We start from the raw sequence: 18,444 nt of genomic DNA, 5'->3' as shown, positions 1-18,444 counted from the left end.
ATACCATAATCCTTCCTGCAGCCTACTCAGCGTGTGGAGAAAACAGGCCGCTCCCTCGTCTCATTGCAACACACACATACATGCACACGAACGCACACACATCATGCCAGGTGCCTTTATACCTTTATTGATAGAGCATCCAAGTGGCTTACTCATTCAAGCAAGAGTAAAAACTCCACTTGTGAATTGTATTCACATTGATAAAGTCTATGAAGCACGACTGCAAAATAAAATAAATACAAACTGCAGCACTGACATGTTCAGTTTAGGCGATTGGACAAGTGATTCTGAAATGTAAACAACAGGTCCAAAACATGCCATCGCCCGCCACTAAAACAAGAAGAGATGGACTATTTCACTGTGTATATGTATTTACGTATGGTGTTTATTTACATAGTTTTGAATTTGTGGTGAGCGCTCCAGCAAATTTGTAATGAGTGGTGAAACAATAGTGTCTTGCAAACTCCTTGCTTCTGATGTTTCTGTATTCAGTAGTCGGATATATGGTGAATGGGTTCTTGCATGCGAATGACTTTTTTTTTTTTTTTAGAAATTTCTTTCAAATATTAGGGTGCGAATTCCAAGATGCAGTGTCTTACAAGCCGTAAAATACGGTAATTCACTATCACTCAGTGCCACAGAGTCGAGGTTATCCTCATGGCATGAGCGTATATGAATACTAAGATATGATATCCATTATAGCAGGCAATAGAGTAGTGGAAACAAATTTAATATCATGGTGAAAGAACACGCAAGCTAAAAGGGTCACAAGAAGAAGAAGAAGCGGCCGAGTTGCCATGAGTCTCCGCTTCGTCTGTGGCCGATCTTATCTCTACTTTTATTTTTTTTTGTATTCCATGTAAGATTTCACTTTATGCATTACAAAACAATCCTTTCTTGGGGGCAAGGTTTGTAAAAAGCTAATAGAAAAATATATAATCTTTTTTCTAACCCATGTGGTCTGTTGGGGACCAGCCCAGAACGCATCCCCCTATTTCCATTATTTCCTATGGGAAAATTACGTCTGCTTAACGAATTTCCGCTCCATAAACAGCTTTGATATCCCCTATCCTGTTCATTAAGCGGAGTATTCCTGTATATATATGTATTTCATAAACTAATGGGTGTACAGACAAATATTTATAGTGTTTGGAGAGAGAGAGAGAGAGAGAGAGAGAGAGAGAGAGAGAGAGAGAGAGAGAGAGAGAGAGAGAGAGAGAGAGAATCCCCCTACATATTATCAATAAAATCTAGTTTCTCTTGCAAATTGCTATTTTCCCCATAGGCATCCCCTACCCCCTACATTAGGCTAAAATCACCTACTGTAGGGGATTTCCCCTATGAGTGGCAGCCTTGGCACAGGGTAGCGTCAGTTTACACTTCCGCCTGGCGGGGTGGCGGCAGATTTGACCAGGTGGGTGGCGCGTGAGATATGATTGTTGAATTGGTGAGTCAGTTGGTCGAACCTTGAGGATTGGGTATTAATTAACTGAGTTCGAATTGGCGATAATTCAAACAGCGAACGGTCAAATCATAAGGATCCCCTGTATATAGAGGCAAACCCCACTTAACGAAGGGGTTATGTTCCTAAAAAAAAAACCTTCGTTAAACGAAACTTCATTAAGCGAACCGATTATAACAAGTTTAACCCGACTTGAACTTCATTGAGAGTAAACAAAGCAAGGGTATATCATAGAACAGTGAAAGGTTTAATGAAAGTAAAAATTATGAAGTTGAACATTTAGAGAGTTTAATTCAAGTCATTATAATGTACACTAATGTACGTATGTAAGTAACTTTATAATGTTGTTGATCTTAAATTTATGAAGGGAGGGAAAGTGAAACGGAAAAGACACTAACCGGTAACCTCTGGAATGTAAACAAAGGGCGCATCATTGTATCACATACAAAACTTATGTACCACATTTCCATTAGGCTGTCCATTTTATCCATTGTAGAGTCACGAGCTCAGGTGGTTCCTTTAGCTTACAAGGAAGATACAGTTTCACCAGCCTTCTTAATAGAGTCTGCTCATTTGAAAATAGTAGAGACAGTAGATGGAGTCAAGATGGTGGCGAGCAATGCTATTAGTTTTCTTGCCTCTCTCGTGTCTGTGAATAATATCCAGCTTCACTTCAAGAGTAAGAGACTTCCTGGTCTTCTTAGCAACGCTACTAAGCGTTTCAGAGAGTTTGAGGGCACGTTTTTCTAGAATAACTTTGTAAGGAACATGCATATTATTGTGAAATTTTGCCACAGTGTATTTGACACCCTCCCCTAATATCCCAATGTGTCATGAATCGTAAACAGTATATAATAATGGCACTTCTCCCTATAAAAATAGGAGAAAGTCACTTATCCCTCACGAAGAAACGGGCAAGTGGTGAGAAATGGTGACGTAGAGAGAGAGAGAGAGAGAGAGAGAGAGAGAGAGAGAGAGAGAGAGAGAGAGAGAGAGAGAGAGAGAGAGAGAGAGAGAGAGAGAGAGAGAGAGAGGAGGAGGTAGGGGAATACATAGACGGGAGGGAGGGAGGAAGGGAGCGAAATATGGGGAGGGGGATGGAAGCGAAGGAGGGTAGGAGCAGGGGGAGGGACTATGTGGGTGGAGCTTGTTACTACGTCACAGATAGTACTATGTCACCATTTCTCACCACTTGTCCATTTCTTCATGAGGGATAAGTGACTTTCTCCTGTTTTTATAGGGAGAAGTGCCATTATTATATACTGTTGACGATTCTTGACACATTGGAATATTCGGGGAAGGTGTCAAGTACACTGACAAAATTTGATAATGATATGCGTGTTCCTTACAAAATTATTCTAAAAAACGTGCCCTCAAACTCTCTGAAACGCTTAGTAGGTGACATTACATATTCTATGTGATGCACCCTTCGTTTATATTCCACAGGTTGCCGGTTAATGTCTTTCCTGTTTCACTCTCTCTCCCTTAATAAATTTAAGATCATCAACATTATAAAGTTATGTACATACATACATTAGTGTACATTATAATGACTTAAATTAAACTGCCTAAATGTTTAACTTTATAATTTTTTATTTCATTAAACCTTCCACTGTACTAAGATGCACTCTCGCTTTGTTTACTCTCAATGAAAGTTCAAGTCAGGGGTTAAACTTGTATCATTCGCTTAACGAAATTTCGCTTAATGAAGGTTTTTTTAGGAATGTAACCCCTTCGTTATGCAGGGGTTGCCTGTGTGTATTATATATATATATATATATATATATATATATATATATATATATATATATATATATATATATATATATAGATAGATAGATAGATAGAGAGATAGCTACACACACACACACACACACACACACACACACACACACACACACACACACACACACAACTGGTAAGCCATATTGATGGAATTTTCAGACATAAATTGCTAAGGAATACTGGATTAGCATTTCACTACATGGACAAAGAAATGATGAAGAAATTTATGAGTACTATAATAAGACCCAGATTGGAATATGCAGTTGTTGTGTGGACCCCTCATAAAAAAAAAAAAAAAAAAAAAAAAAAAAACACACACACGGAAGTTGGAGAGACTACAAAAAATGGCTACAAGAATGGTTCCAGAATTTGCAGGGATGGCATATGAGGAGAGACTAAAGGCTATGGATCTACCAACCCTGGAACAGAGAAGGGAGAGAGGGGGATCTGATACAAGTTTAGAAATTGATTAACGGAATGGATCAAGTGGATAAGGAGAAACTGATCCTGAGAGAAGAATATGACATTCAAAGCACAAGATCGCATAGTAAAAAACTGAGGAAGGGAAGCTGTCTGAGAGATGTTACAAAATATAGTTTCCCGCAAAGATGTGTTGAGACTTGGAACAGTTTGAGTGAAGAAGTGGTGTCAGCAACGAATGTGCATAGTTTTAAAGAAATATTGGATAAGTGTAGATATGGAGACGGGGTCACACAAGCGTAAAGCCCAGGCCCTGTAAAACTACAACTAGGTAAGTAAATACACACACACACACACTATAATAAATATATGAAGAAAAATAATAAGTATAATATTGTATAAACCATAACTATTCTATTTCATCTCTTATATTTCACGTGCTCCAAGCACTGCCAAGATCTACCTTTCAGCAGACTGTGCACATCCATGCAACTTCATCCATTACAATACTACACTATTCCCAATAGATGAAGAATATTGCTACTGTATTTCCTGTGTTACAGTGTGGAGTTTAGCAACCCCTCCTTTGTATTCTTATTTATACAATAAGGCAAAATGTGATCTTGTCTAGGGTGCCTTTGATGGAATACACCATATGGTACTCTACAGGTTATTTATTACATTATTGTAAAGCATTATTTGATCTGAAAAATGACAACTCTCAGAGATATTAATTCCTATAATGTTCCAAAACAAGGATTAACTAATAGGAAAGGACCCAAACTATCATGTTTTCAGTGTTCACCAGCTGGTTTAATTCAGTAGACAGTCAGCATCATCTCACAGTAGTCATCACTAAACATTTAATCATGATGCTTTATTGATTTACCACGCTTTCATTCCTTCCAGTATTTTTCTGTTGTTATTTTACTATAGTATTTCTTTACAGTTACCATAATTGACACCATAAAGGATGAGAGGGCGTGTAAGATGCACCCTCATTTTAGCTGGTAAATTTCAAGAAAAAAAGTTTTAAGTGTATCTTAGCATATACTACTACTTTCCCAACCTCATGAATGATAATTTTGGTAGAAAAACTTTACCCTGAATTTCTCTCATTTATCACCCATGTCTTTACATCAAGTTCTGGTCAATGTGGGACTGGGCAACAAAGGTTTTATGTTTATTTCACTGAGCTTTTTAGTTGGTCTTTTTGCTGTCACCACACACACATAATTCTTTTCTTAGGTGGTGACCAAAAAGCCCATGCTGCTGGTCTATTGCCATACTCCTTGGCATAATCTATCACTTGTAGTTTGTAGGAGATTGTGTAGCTTGTTCTTTTCCTCATGCTATGATAATGGTAGGGATGTTGTGTTTTGTTATTATCATGAACTTGCTGTTACTCCTCACCATTAGGGCATCGAGTCAGGGTTCCGATCAGCTGATATTTATAAACATGCATCACAGCAGCCTCACAGGTTAGATTGCTTTCATTTTTACGAAAATTCATTTCTAAAGTAATAATAATGGTAATAATAACAATACCACTTATACAATAATGATGTATGCTGTTAGGGTCGGTAGAGGTACTAAAAGTAAGCTAGGTTAGGGAGCATCAATCACCAGCCCACAGAAGGTCTCAACTTTGCATATTAGACACAACAATTTTTTGAGCCAAAATTCTGGGAAAAAGGTGCGTCATTTATGGTATTTCAGTTTATATGACTAACATCATTATACAGAGCAAATTATAGTCACCTAGTGTACCAAGCTCTTTCATTTTTTTGGACACATTAATACAGCACAAAGCCTTAACACACATTTCACCTTGCCTCTGCAGAGGTTAATGCTTCACAAAGAAAGAGTAAAGCAATTTTTGTTTGGTTTTCTTGATGAGTAAAAAAAAATTTGTAAAAAATTTGTGCCTGAAGCCAAGAGTGAGTGTGCTATAGTGCTTTCATCTTCATGTTCCTAAGCTGTGGCTTGCCATAGACCAATGTTTCCCAACTCTAAATGCAATCTTAAACTGGATTGGTGACCTAATTGTAGTAATAAATCCAACCATTTCATGCTACAGTTATTGTATTGTACGTGAAAGCTACTTGTACTACGGGTGGAATTGAACGAGTATAGGTGTTTAATGACCATACCTCTCTTGTTACTATGTGTTCAGTAGAATTTTTACCTTGTCCTACAAAAGTAAATCAGTTACATTAATCAAAATAAAAATGTAAACAGCTGTGAATTAAGATATATTTTTGTAAACCCACTGGTGACCCTCAGAAATACCATGATGACCCTAGGGTTAGGAACCACTGCCACAGACTGGATATAATATGGTATGCCTTTAGAAAAGTCAGGATAGCCACTATCCATTAGCTAACATCGTTAGGTCTCATTAGGTTGAAATGAAAAGTCTAAGCAGAAGTAGACCAACTTTTCCTTGAAATATTACAATATCTGGTGAATAAAGCAACCACAACAGGAGTCTGGGTCCTCTCGTATTAACACAAATGACAGGATAGGTAAGACTACAATCTTTTAGTGTTGTTTGTACACCATTGCACATGAAGATATGAAGACAAGGCCCACCATGAAGAAAACATGCTGTTATGCATCACATAGCATGCTGTAGTTGATACTGAATGTTAGTATTTAAATCCTTCTAATAGTTTTAAGAACTTGAAGCTTTACACACAGGTTGAATCAAGAATGTTTTGAAATAAGGGAAATGAAAACAAAATAATGCAATAATAGGAATACTAAAATGTAGATAGCTGGTGTATATACACTAAAAGTTCACTTTATCAATTTAAAAGATGTAAATAATACAGAATAATATTCAACAACACAAGTTGTGGTATGGTTTAGCTTAAGTCCAAAGATAAGATTTATCAGAGTACTTGTGAATCAGCAAGCATATCCGCCAAATTAGAAGATTATTTAGTACAGTTTACATTCTTGTCTCATGAAACAGTATCTTGATGAAACAAAGATGCTAAAATAGCCTAATAACAATTTATAAACACAGTCTGTATGAGTAAGGTCAATCCAATAGATGATACCCTTTTGTCTTGTATTTTCACCTTTTAATGCTGTCCCTCCAAAAATATACGAGACGTACTCTAGTACCTTGGCTTACAATTAACTTTGTAGATGAGAAATTCTTGGTATGTATAAATATCAAGCAATTGAGCAAAATTTGCTTCATCATACAAACATAACTTAGAATGGGGGTGGGGGGTCGGTTGGAAGGAGTAACAGCTCTTCTCTCCTACATATGGTGTACATTGTCCTGTTGCAATGCTTTCTTATAACCTGTTTCACTTTGATGTGCTTTTTACATTATCCCCTCCTAGCTTGCTATTTCTTTCCTTTATTCTTTTTCACGATCACATAGCATTCTGTCCATTCTTTCCCCATTTGCACTAATTCTTCTTCATTCTTGCATAGCTTCCTCCGTTCTTTTCTTTGTAATTTAAAAATTTTGACTCAGCTTGGTCTTCAAGTCCTAATACTGATCTCTGCATCCTCTTCATAACCTACACTGTCATTCGCCCCTTCAATAACTGCTATGAGAGGCTGGCTTCTCAGATTCTTGTACTGTCACACTTCACTATTAGGTGTTTAATGGTCTTCACTCGCCAACTGTACCTGCAACTCTCTTGCCTGTTCTCCTTTCTGTGTGCCTCTAGCAAACTCAACATTTCTGCAGTTGTACTGTGCTTTCCAACTGTTTTGTGACTATATTTGCAATGTTGCAAACTTACATTGCAAAATATGGTCCACATTATGAATAAGTGCTAAGAATGCGATCAAAAACTAAATGGAGATTATTCAAAAGAATGAATGAGGTGTCTGCTTGCTCATTGTTTGTTGGTTTTCAAGACATTGATTCATGTACACAACAATGTTTAACGCCTTAAGAACCATGATGCATCCATTTCCATATTCATTCTGTTCACTATTTGGTGATTTTATACAGCTTCAGAAACTTATGTGTGGGACTGAAATAGTGAAGACTCTGGCCATTAATCTTCCACAGACCCTTCCTAATGCCAATAAATTGTCTAATTGTACACAAATGTCAAGGTAAAAATGTCTCAGTATTGAAGGGGTTAAAATGACATGAATACTTCTTGGGTGATGGAATAGATCATGTTTCCATTCATTATTGAAAAAAATAAATAAATAAAAAAAATACATAAATAATAATAATAATAATAATAATAACAAAAAAATACAATAATAATTCATTAATAAATTAGATAATAAAGTTGTTACCCGGAATGGACTATACTTGTAACAATACAAGGTACTACTGTAACTGGATTCAAGGAATATGAAAACTTAATTCCCTCCATCAAAAAATAAAATTTCCCTTGTACAATTGGCTTAGGAACCTATGACAGAAAAATACAAAATTCCAAACAAACTTCATGTTCCTATTATAACAATTTCATAATGATATGTTATCTTCATGTAATGTTGTTCTACCTACCATAATAATAATTGTGTATCACCCCACTGTAATTTATCATATTATGAAGGAAATATTAGTAAGTTAACATAGAAGTGGGTGCAATAAACAAATAAATAACTAAACACACACACACACACACGGCCTGGTAGCTCAGTGGTTAGAGTGCTGGTTTCATAAGCCAGATGACTGGGGTTCGATTCCCCTGCCGGGTGGAGATATTTGGGTGTGTCTCCTTTCACGTGTAGCCCCTGTTCACCTAGCAGTGAGTAGGTACGGGATGTAAATCGAGGAGTTGTGACCTTGTTGTCCCGGTGTGTGGTGTGTGCCTGGTCTCAGGCCTATCAGAAGATCGGAAACAATGAGCTCTGAGCTCGTTCCGTAGGGTAACGTCTGGCTGTCTTGTCAGAGACTGCAGCAGATCAAACAAACAGTGAATTACACACACACACACACACACACACACACACATATGTGTGTGTGGGGAAGGAAAAGCAGAAGTACTGTATGTTAAGATGCATATTGATAAAAAAGAGTTAACAATCATTGTAACATATGTGCCACCAAAAACAAATTCATGAACCAATCAAGAATATAAAGACATGATAGATGACACAATCAGGAGTCTAACAAGAATCATTAAAGAAAGGAGAAAAGTGATATTAGTAGGAGATTTCAACTGTAAAGAAGTGGACTGGGAAAATTATGAAAGTGGTATGGGGGAAGAAGCCTGGGGGAGAGATTCCTAAACCTAATGATAGACAATATGATGGACCAGAGAGTAAAGGAATGCACAAGATTCAGAGGAAACGACGAGACGGCGAGATTGGACCTAGTTTTTACAAGGGGTATACAAATAAGTGATGATATAAGATATAAGTGCCTATTGGGAAAGAGTGACCATGTAATATTAGAAATGGATATAGAAGAGGGAAAGGAAGATAGAGACGATTCATACAAAGGAGACCGATTAAATTACAGAAAGGCTGATATTGAGAATCTCAAGAACTATTTTAAAACGTAAACTGGGAGGAGATGGAAAACTCAGAGACGATGCAAGAGAAGTATAACTTATTTTTGGAAATATACAAAACAGGAGTCAGGAATATGTCCCAAAATATACACCTAAAGAAGGAAAGAAAGATTGGTTTAATGCAAGGTGTGCTAGGGCAAAGGAGAAAAGAGATGGAGCATGGAAAAGGTGGAGGAGAAATAGAAATCCAGTAAATAAGGAAAACTTCAAGGCAGCGAGAAATGAATATGTTAAGGTGAGGAAGGAAGAGGAAAAGAACTTTGAAAAGGACATTGTCGAAAAATGTAAGGAACAACCAAAATTGTTCTAGATTCATAAATGGAAAAATTAGGCAAAAAGAAACAATAGAAAGGTTAAAAGGAGAGAACGGGATGGTGGAAGACCCAAAAAGTATGGCAGAACTATTAAATAATAAATTCCAGGAGGTCTTTACTAAGGAATCCAAATTTGAAAGGCCACAGGGTAATAGAGAGACAGTCTATATGAAAGAGATTAAAGTAACCAAGCTTGAAATAAAAGAGTTAATGAAGGAACTGGATGAAGAGAAGGCAATGGGACCAGATGAAGTCTCAGGCAGAATACTGAAAGAATGTAGGGAAGAACTAGCAAGTCCTATATACAACATCATAAAATGCTCAATAGAAAATGGAACAGTACCAGTAGAATGGAAAAGAGCTGAGGTGGTTCCCATATATAAGAGTGGAAGGAAGGAAGAACCTTTAAATTACAGACCGGTATCACTAACTAGTGTAATATGCAAGATGTGTGAAAGAATAATAAAGAAACAATGGATCGAGTTCCTTGAAGACAACAAATTAATATCAAATAGCCAATTTGGTTTTAGAAAAGACGGTCTTGTGTAACTAATTTATTGAGTTTCTATTCTAGAATAGTTGATAGAGTACAAGAGAGAGAGGATGGGTTGACTGTATTTATTTGGATTTAAAAAAGGCGTTTGACAAAGTGCCACATGCAAGATTACTATGGAAGTTAGAGGAGAAGGGTGGCTTAAAAGGAAGCACATTGAGATGGATAGAAAATTATTTGAGGGGGAGAGAAATAAGGATGGTAGTTAAAGATATGAAGTCCAAGTGGAGAGCAGTAGAAAGCGGAGTGCCACAGGGGTCAGTATTGGCACCAATACTTTTCCTCATTTATATTAACGACATGCCAGAAGGAGTGAACAGCTACATAAATCTGTTTGCAGATGATACGAAACTGTGCAGAGTTATAAAGCAAAAGAGGATTGTGAAATACTGCAAGAAGACCTAAATAAGATCTGGGAATGGAGTAAAAATGGGAAATGGAATTCAATGTGAACAAAAGCCATGTCATGGAAATGGGAAAGAGTGAAAGACGACCTGGGAATCTATAAGATGGGAGATGGAGTAGAACTGGAGAAAGTAAAAAGGAAAAGGACTTAGGAGTGACGATGGAAGAAAACAATCAACCAGTAAGCCATATTGATAGAATTTTTAGAGAAACATATAATTTGCTAAGGAATATTGGAGTAGCATTTCACTACATGGACAAAGAAATGATGAAGAAATTGATAAGTACTATAATAAGACCCAGATTGGAATATGCAGGAGTAGTGTGGACCCCTCATAAAAAGAAACACATAAGGAAGTTGGAGAGACTACAAAAAATGGCTACAAGAATGGTTCCAGAATTTGAAGGGATGACATATGAGGAGAGACTAAAGGCTATGGATCTACCAACCCTGGAACAAAGAAGGAGAGAGGAGATCTGATACAAATTTATAAATTGATCAACGGAATGGACCAAGTGGATAATGAGAAACTGATCCTGAGAGAAGAATATGACATTCAAGCACAAGATCGCATAGTAAAAAGCTGAGAAAAGGAAGATATCTGAGAGATGTTAAAAATATAGTTTCCATAAAGATGTATTGAGACGTGGAACAGTTTAAATGAAGAAGTAGTGTCTGCAATGAGTGTGCATACTTTTAAAGTAAGATTGGATAAGTGCAGATATGGAGACGGGGCCACACGAGCATAATGCCCAGGCCCTGCAAAACTACAACTAGGTAAATACACACACACACACACATATATATAGATACAGGCCACCCCTGCTTAACGTAGGTTCACACAATGAAATTTCGCTACAACAAAGGTTTCATTTTACTACCATCTGCTCATTTAACAAACACCAAACTCGCTTTAACGAAGTTTTATCCAGGTAATTTTTTCAAAGTTTGAAACCCCTGCCGTATCACCCAAGCTGACAGGCTTTTGAATACACCAGCGCCTCTTGTGGACAACACGCACCACTCACTGCCCCTGTTCAAAACAATAACAGTGTCAGCAGCAGCTCATCTTCCCTCGCTCAACTTACCACCAAAATGCCCTGCAATGTTGCCTAGCGTTGCTAAGAAGATCAGGAAGTCTCTTATTCTCGAAGTGAAACTGGATATTATTCACAGACATGAGGCGAGAAAACTAATAGCATTGCTGGCCACCATCTTCACTCCATCTACTGTCTCTACTATTTTCAAGTCAGCAGACTCTATTAAGAAGGCTGGTGAGATCGTATCTTCCTTGCAATCTAAAAGAACCACCTGAACTCGTGACTCTACAATGGATAAAATGGAAAACCTTGTGGAAATGTGGTACTTAGTTTTGTATGTGATACAATGATGCATCCTTTGTTTACATTCCACAGGTTGCCAGTTAGTGTCTTTCCCGTTTCACTCTCCCTCCCTTCATAAATTTAAGAATATCAACATTATAAAGTTACATACATACATACATTAGTGTACATTATAAAGACTTAAATTAAACTGCCTAAATGTTTAACTTCATAATTTTTACTTTCATTAAACTTTTCACAGTACTATGATGCACTCTCGCTTTGTTTACTCTCCATGGAAGTTCAAGTCAGGGGTTAAATCGGTTCGCTTAACGAAGGTTTTTTTTTAGGAAGGTAACCCCTTTGTTAAAAGGGTTGCCTGTATGTGTATATATATATATATATATATATATATATATATATATATATATATATATATATATATATATATACACACACACACACTCGACCCTCGTTTATCTGGATTTTGGTCTATCTGGACAGTATCCAGATAATAATTTAGCAATATGAATATGGACAGTAAACAAATGAATTCAAACGGCTTGTGTACCGGGAGAAATGGTCAATAGATGGCAACAGGACGTTGAAAATGAGTCCAGCACCTCCAGCAGACACTCAAGAAGAACTTGGTTTGTCAGATGAGTGAACAAGTTTGTGCATTTTTTGATAACTTAGAACTCATAAACATATCTCCTAAGGTACTTACGTGTAAGCTAGTGGCCCTAACTAGCTAGAATTGATAAGAAAACTAGAGAAAGGAACTAATGTTGTGATTATTTGTGAGGAGTATGGTGTGGCCAAGCAAACTGTGTCAGACATTAGAATATCAAAACATAAGCTGATAAAATATGCTGCCAAATAGTGTGTGGATGCATCATCAAGTAAAGGTGGTAAAGGTGCACCAAGAAAAAATGTAAGGACTGGAAGAGCTACTGCATTAGATGCCACAGTTATGAAGTATGTGCAGTGGGGATTGATATCCACGGCATTGAAAGCCTTGCAGATGCTAGGGAGCTGGCACAGAAGATTAACATGGAAAATTTCAGGAGCGATGGATGGCTGTGGCGATTCCACAACCAACATGGGATTTTTTAATGCTACTGTGTAGGGAGAAGCTGGCGATGTGAAGACGGCCAGCATTGCATGACACAGCTGCATGTTATAGTAGTATACTCACTGTACTTGACATGTTTATTTATTTACTCATTTATTTATTTATTTATTTATTTTTGCACTCTGTTAGGTTAGTTTTAGGTTCAGGTTAACTTAGATTAAGTTTGTCTTGGTTTAGTTGGTCAGGGAAAACAAAATAGACAAAATTTTGCATTTCCACAAATAAGTCTAAGGAGACAAACTACCGCATTTGCCAAACAAAGGCTCCATTTGTGTTGTCTGGAAATTTACATTATCGGGACTGGTGCTTGCACCTTTTAGTCTGGAAAAACAAAAACAAGTGTACAAGCGCACGTGCGCACACACACACACACACAAACTTAATTTTGGTAACTAATGGTAATAAAGAAAATAATACAATATTGTGGCTGGAAGATATCTAAGTAGATGGTCAATTTTGGCAAATGCTGCTTTACTGGGAAGTAAATTAAAAGAGCAAATTAACATTTTTCAATGTACAGTGAAAGCAGAAACATTTCTATGAGCAGGAGTCATGCAATATTTATGCCACATGCAATTACTTTCCAATAATTACATTTTACATCTGATCTTTAGCATGATATTAATCATTTACATTTAAGATAAACATTTCAAGCAAAACTTGGGTGAGATACTTAAAAACAATTTGATAAGACAGTGCAAAAATATGTATACAGCAAATGCATGAAGCATACCTTATGGCGCACCTGGGGTTGAGTGGTTACATGTTGCAGGACAGATGGAGGTGGTCCTATACTACCCGGGGACACCAGCCCACCAATGCCACCCACTGTACGACCTTCCACCATGCCCGACAGCCCATCACCCTACCATAATAATCACTGCATATCACCCTACAATAACTTATTAAAATTATGAAGGAAATATTAGTATGTTAAAGCAGAAGTAGGTTCAGTATAAAGTGTATCATTTATACCTGGATGAAAAACAATTACATATTTAGTCTCAATAATGATAAGTCCAGTAACAAAGAGAACATTAATGTGCTATAAATGTATCAAAACATACAGGGGAAAATAAATTTTTGACTAGAGCAGCCAAGATTTTTGAGATAACAACTTTAATGTTCTTTGAAGAAGTTGCAATAAAGAATATGAACATGGAAGCTGTTCAGTAACTTCAGACATAAGCAATGGGTAAAACTATATCAAATAAATAAAAAAAACAGCATCATGAAGCTTGCATTGTGAGTAAAAATACATCTTAACCACGGATAACAGCTTCAATTAATACATTCTTTTCTGCTTGCATCATATACTACTTCAAATCACATTAATCATTAAGTAATACATCTATTGTAATGATTAAAAAAAAAAAAAAAATCATTCAGTCATCCACTTACATGAGTTGATTTTCCAGATATTATTGCACTATGCAAAGGGATTACTTATTACTTTCATTATATGAGGTCCTACCAAACCTTTATCAGGTACACACATCTCTTGTACATTTCATGCATATTTCAACTTGGCTTCTGCTACTTTCTAAATGGGCTTATATCTCCCTAATAATTCCTTGAAAGGAAAAGGAAACTCCAGAGCACTAGGACACCTTCTTCAAGTAAATTGAATCCCTTATCCACAAAGCCTTGTAGAAAATCAATAAACCTCTCACAACTACTAAAATGTAAAACAATTAAACAACTTATACCATTTTTTTCATCTTAGTGCAAAGGGCTGTAATGATCCATAACCTACCACTCTCTCTGTGCTGCATCCAATCTTAAGCTTTTATTAGTGTCATAAATATGTGATGGGGTCTTCTGCCATGAACTTTTGAAGCACATTACAGAATAGGTTAATTAAGAGTAGTTCTTTTAAGGCATGGCAAGTCTCTAGCAACATCTAAAGTTTACACAGGAGCGCGGTTGACAGGCTACCTTGTCCAATGAAAATTGAGGGCCTTAATCCCTAAATTCTCAAACACTTCCTATGGGTGATAATGGTGGAACAATCCTTAACCTCTTCAGTACCAATGACATGTTTTCATATACATTCTGGTGAATATCTAGTGATTTTATACAGCTTCAGAAACTCATGTGGGGATTAAAAATGGTGAATGCTGTGACCATTAATCTTCTGACCTCCATAGACCCTTCCTAATGCCAATAAAATGGTCTAATTGTGCATAAATCTGAAGGTAGAAATGCATCCCAGTACTGAAGGGGTTAAAGCTAACTGATGTTTTAAATGTTTTGGTGGATGATCCTGGTATGCTGTTCTGATGAGATATCACAAAGCTGCTGACAGCCACTGATTTAGCCTTAAGACCTTTGATACTATTTAGTGCTGTCAGACAGGACCTCAAGTTTGCTTCCTTTCTTTTCCACTTTCATTGCACTGATAAATGTTGAGAGAGAGAGAGAGAGAGAGAGAGAGAGAGAGAGAGAGAGAGAGAGAGAGTGGATTCTTAAGTTTTGACAACTTCCTATCTTTTGTTCTTAAGTTTTGACAACTTCCCATCTTTTGTAACTGCCACAAACACACAAAGGAGGGCAATAATGAAGATTTCAGCTTCTTGTTATATATCCAGTTCCTGTGTTGATTTTCAAGTAGGTGAACATGGTTACAGAATGAAAAGTGACAAACCAAAATTTTCTGCATAGCTCAGGATTAACCTCTCAGGTGTGAGCTGAATGCATTAACTCATACACTACTGGACATTATTAAAGAAATTCTTTTACTGCTTATATATGCATTATTTTGGTGTCTCTGCATGCTAGCATTCTTTAATTAAGTTCATATGTCTATCAAATGATGTGCTCATCAATTATGGACAGGAGGCAGTGGCGTAGTGGATAAGGTGGTGAGCGTAGGATGGGTCAAATGTCTACGTGAAGGCTCGAATCCCACCACAAACCACTTTGAAGTTAAGCCATTTGTCGAGTGGTTTAAAGTTACCTACATGTCACCATGATACCCAGGTTCTAGATGGTTACATCTAAGATGTGCTTGGGTGGTGATATGGGCCCTAATATGGGTATCACTATAAACCTATAACTATCACTGTTGTTTCTGCCACTCATGGGCGGAAGCTTCTCACATATGCTCTTCAAATATGCCTACAGGTGCTATAGGCCATGAGAGAGAGAGAGAGAGAGAGAGAGAGAGAGAGAGAGAGAGAGAGAGAGAGAGAGAGAGAGAGAGAGAGAGAGAGAGAGAGAAAAGAGGGGAAGGGGGCACCTAAAGATAGTTTCTTTTACCTAAAAGACATGCTTCAAAGGCAGTTAAAATTGTTATCTGCTTTTGAAAGCATGATTACCTTACTATAAAAATAATGATATTGTACATTGCAAAAATTATTTAAATTATTTACATAAAATCTCCAAAAGCAACATTGACAGGTCTCTTAAATGTATATATTTATGAATGTTTATACAAAATGCAGGATACTATCATTCCAGAAGATATCTGAGGCACAGTATACAAGAAGTGGATAACCCTTAAATCTGGAAGTTGAGTTATAGGCAGGAACTTGTTGTTAAATGATATGATTATGATGTGGAAGGGTCAGGTAGAGAAAATCTAACCATCCTAAGGCCTGAAAAGACCTAATTATGATCTTAGTGTGGATCTGACTGACTGACTGACCGACTCTCTCTCTCTCTCTCTCTCCTGTACGCAAGAGAAGGACAAGCACCGTATGTGCTAGGACGTGCATTGCCCAATGAAAACATGCCCCTGCACAGCCCAAAGTGGTGTGTTATTGTTGCCATTCTCCCATTATGTGTGACACATCACCACCATACTGGCCTCTGCCTTCACCATCCATTCTACTCTCCGCTACTCGCCTGATTCGCATAACTTTTCCACTGTTTATACCAAAATGTCGTCATCCAGCGATGAGCGTGTTGACTCCCCTGCCCCTGTGGTACCTCAATCTGATGCTGATGTGGTTATCAGGTATGCTGAGCACCAACAATAGAAGAAAGAAAACTACTAGGTAATACCTGTCATCAAGAGGAACAGTATATTCCATCACCACTGTGACCACCAACTTTATTCATAGGAGGAAGGATGGAAATAAATCCCCAGTCAACCATTATTATTGGGTTGGATGGGGATTTATTGGATTGGTAAAACCACTAAGGAGCATAAAGGCATTGAATTCAACTGGTTCACGCCAATATAAAGCATGAGTTAACCCTAACACATGATTTTTTAACATAATATCTTATAATACACTCTTTATAAAAGTAAGGAGTGAATAAAATTTGCAGCTGGGGAAGAGAGAGAGAGAGAGAGAGAGAGAGAGAGAGAGAGAGAGAGAGAGAGAGAGAGAGAGAGAGAGAGAGAGAGAGAGAGAGAGAGAGAGAGAGAGAGTGTTACCCTAAACCTTTCATTTGATCCAAAATAGTAAAACATTTTGACTGTTTTCATGGTTGTAATCAGTGATGAACTTTTAATGCAATTATCTCAAAAGTAGAGTCATATGGGTTGTCCCCCTCTCCCATACTGTCCATCCAGGTACCTGTTCAACTTCTCTTAACAATCTTAATGGCAGATTGACATTATTCTTAAAAGATTTGCAGAGATAAGGCATGATGCCTAGTCTTAATGGAATACAAAAACACAAAAAAGTATGTGATTCCTGGTCATATTGTTCTGTTCCTTTTCATCATTTTTTATGACATGGAAGAGGTACAATTTTTGGTATTCTTCTTACCTAGCAGTGAAATGTCCCCCAATTTTTTTTATTTGGCAATAATTATGGAAGACATTTGAAATGTAAACCTAGAACGTTTACACTAATTTATCAGGATGTCATAGATTATATATATTTTTCTCTGAGGTGCAGTACACTATAACACTTGTTTATGTTAATTTGCAAACATTGCTAACAATGAGTTTCATGTGTTGCATATTTTTGTTGTAAGCTACCATAAGCCATGCTCATCTATGACTTGGCTAGCCTATTTTTGATGTACCACATTCAGAGTTTGAACTTGCGTCACAATTCAACTAAACTATGTCACATGTGTTTTTTGTGTGGTGTGATATACGAGTAACAATTGCCAAACTTGAAGCCCAAGTGCATCAGCACCATTAATTCTTTGGTAGCCTCACTTATGCGCATCCACATACAAAGTATGCAATGGGAGTTATGTTAACCAACTTATCCAAATCCCTTCAACAACATACTCAACCAATAAACTCAATCACTTAAGTTTGATGCCTGGATGAGTGTTGCCACACCCAAGACAACAATCTCAAACAGTAATAATTTTAATCACCAAAATTAAGATTAAAGTTAAAGCTTGGATGATAATAACCACACCTATGACTTTCAAGGCAGAATACCAAGTACTACTGTAAAGAACACTCTCTTTACCTTAGAAACTTTTTGCAATGGTTGCATTTTTCTTTGCCCAGATCACATTCACCAACAAAATACCATATACAATGGAATCTCGGTTTACAAATTAATTAATTCCTGCAGGCCATTAGCAAAACCAAAATGTTTGTGAACCAA

The 18,444-nt window shown here is 37.0% G+C and overlaps 1 protein-coding gene across 16 annotated transcripts in view; it reads right to left on the bottom strand.

Annotated features, from left to right (window-relative positions):
* The window catches only part of LOC123499623 (paired amphipathic helix protein Sin3a-like), a 94,127-nt gene that overhangs the window by 29,373 nt on the left and 46,310 nt on the right, over nucleotides 1-18,444 (bottom strand). For 10 of the 16 annotated variants that reach the window (XM_045247916.1, XM_045247923.1, XM_045247919.1 and 7 more), the window contains one exon: nucleotides 13,647-13,778. The exons of 5 other annotated variants lie outside the window; for them this stretch is intronic. In XM_045247916.1, coding sequence (XP_045103851.1) covers nucleotides 13,647-13,778 — 132 coding nt within the window. The remainder of the gene's footprint in view (nucleotides 1-13,646; nucleotides 13,779-18,444) is intronic. One more of the 16 variants, XM_045247922.1, reaches the window with a different exon arrangement.

The sequence above is a fragment of the Portunus trituberculatus genome, chromosome 50 (genome assembly GCF_017591435.1).
Source record: "Portunus trituberculatus isolate SZX2019 chromosome 50, ASM1759143v1, whole genome shotgun sequence".
NCBI lineage: Eukaryota > Metazoa > Arthropoda > Malacostraca > Decapoda > Portunidae > Portunus > Portunus trituberculatus.
The sequence above is the reverse complement of the archived record's forward strand: the minus strand, read 5'-3'. Positions and strand labels throughout refer to the sequence as shown.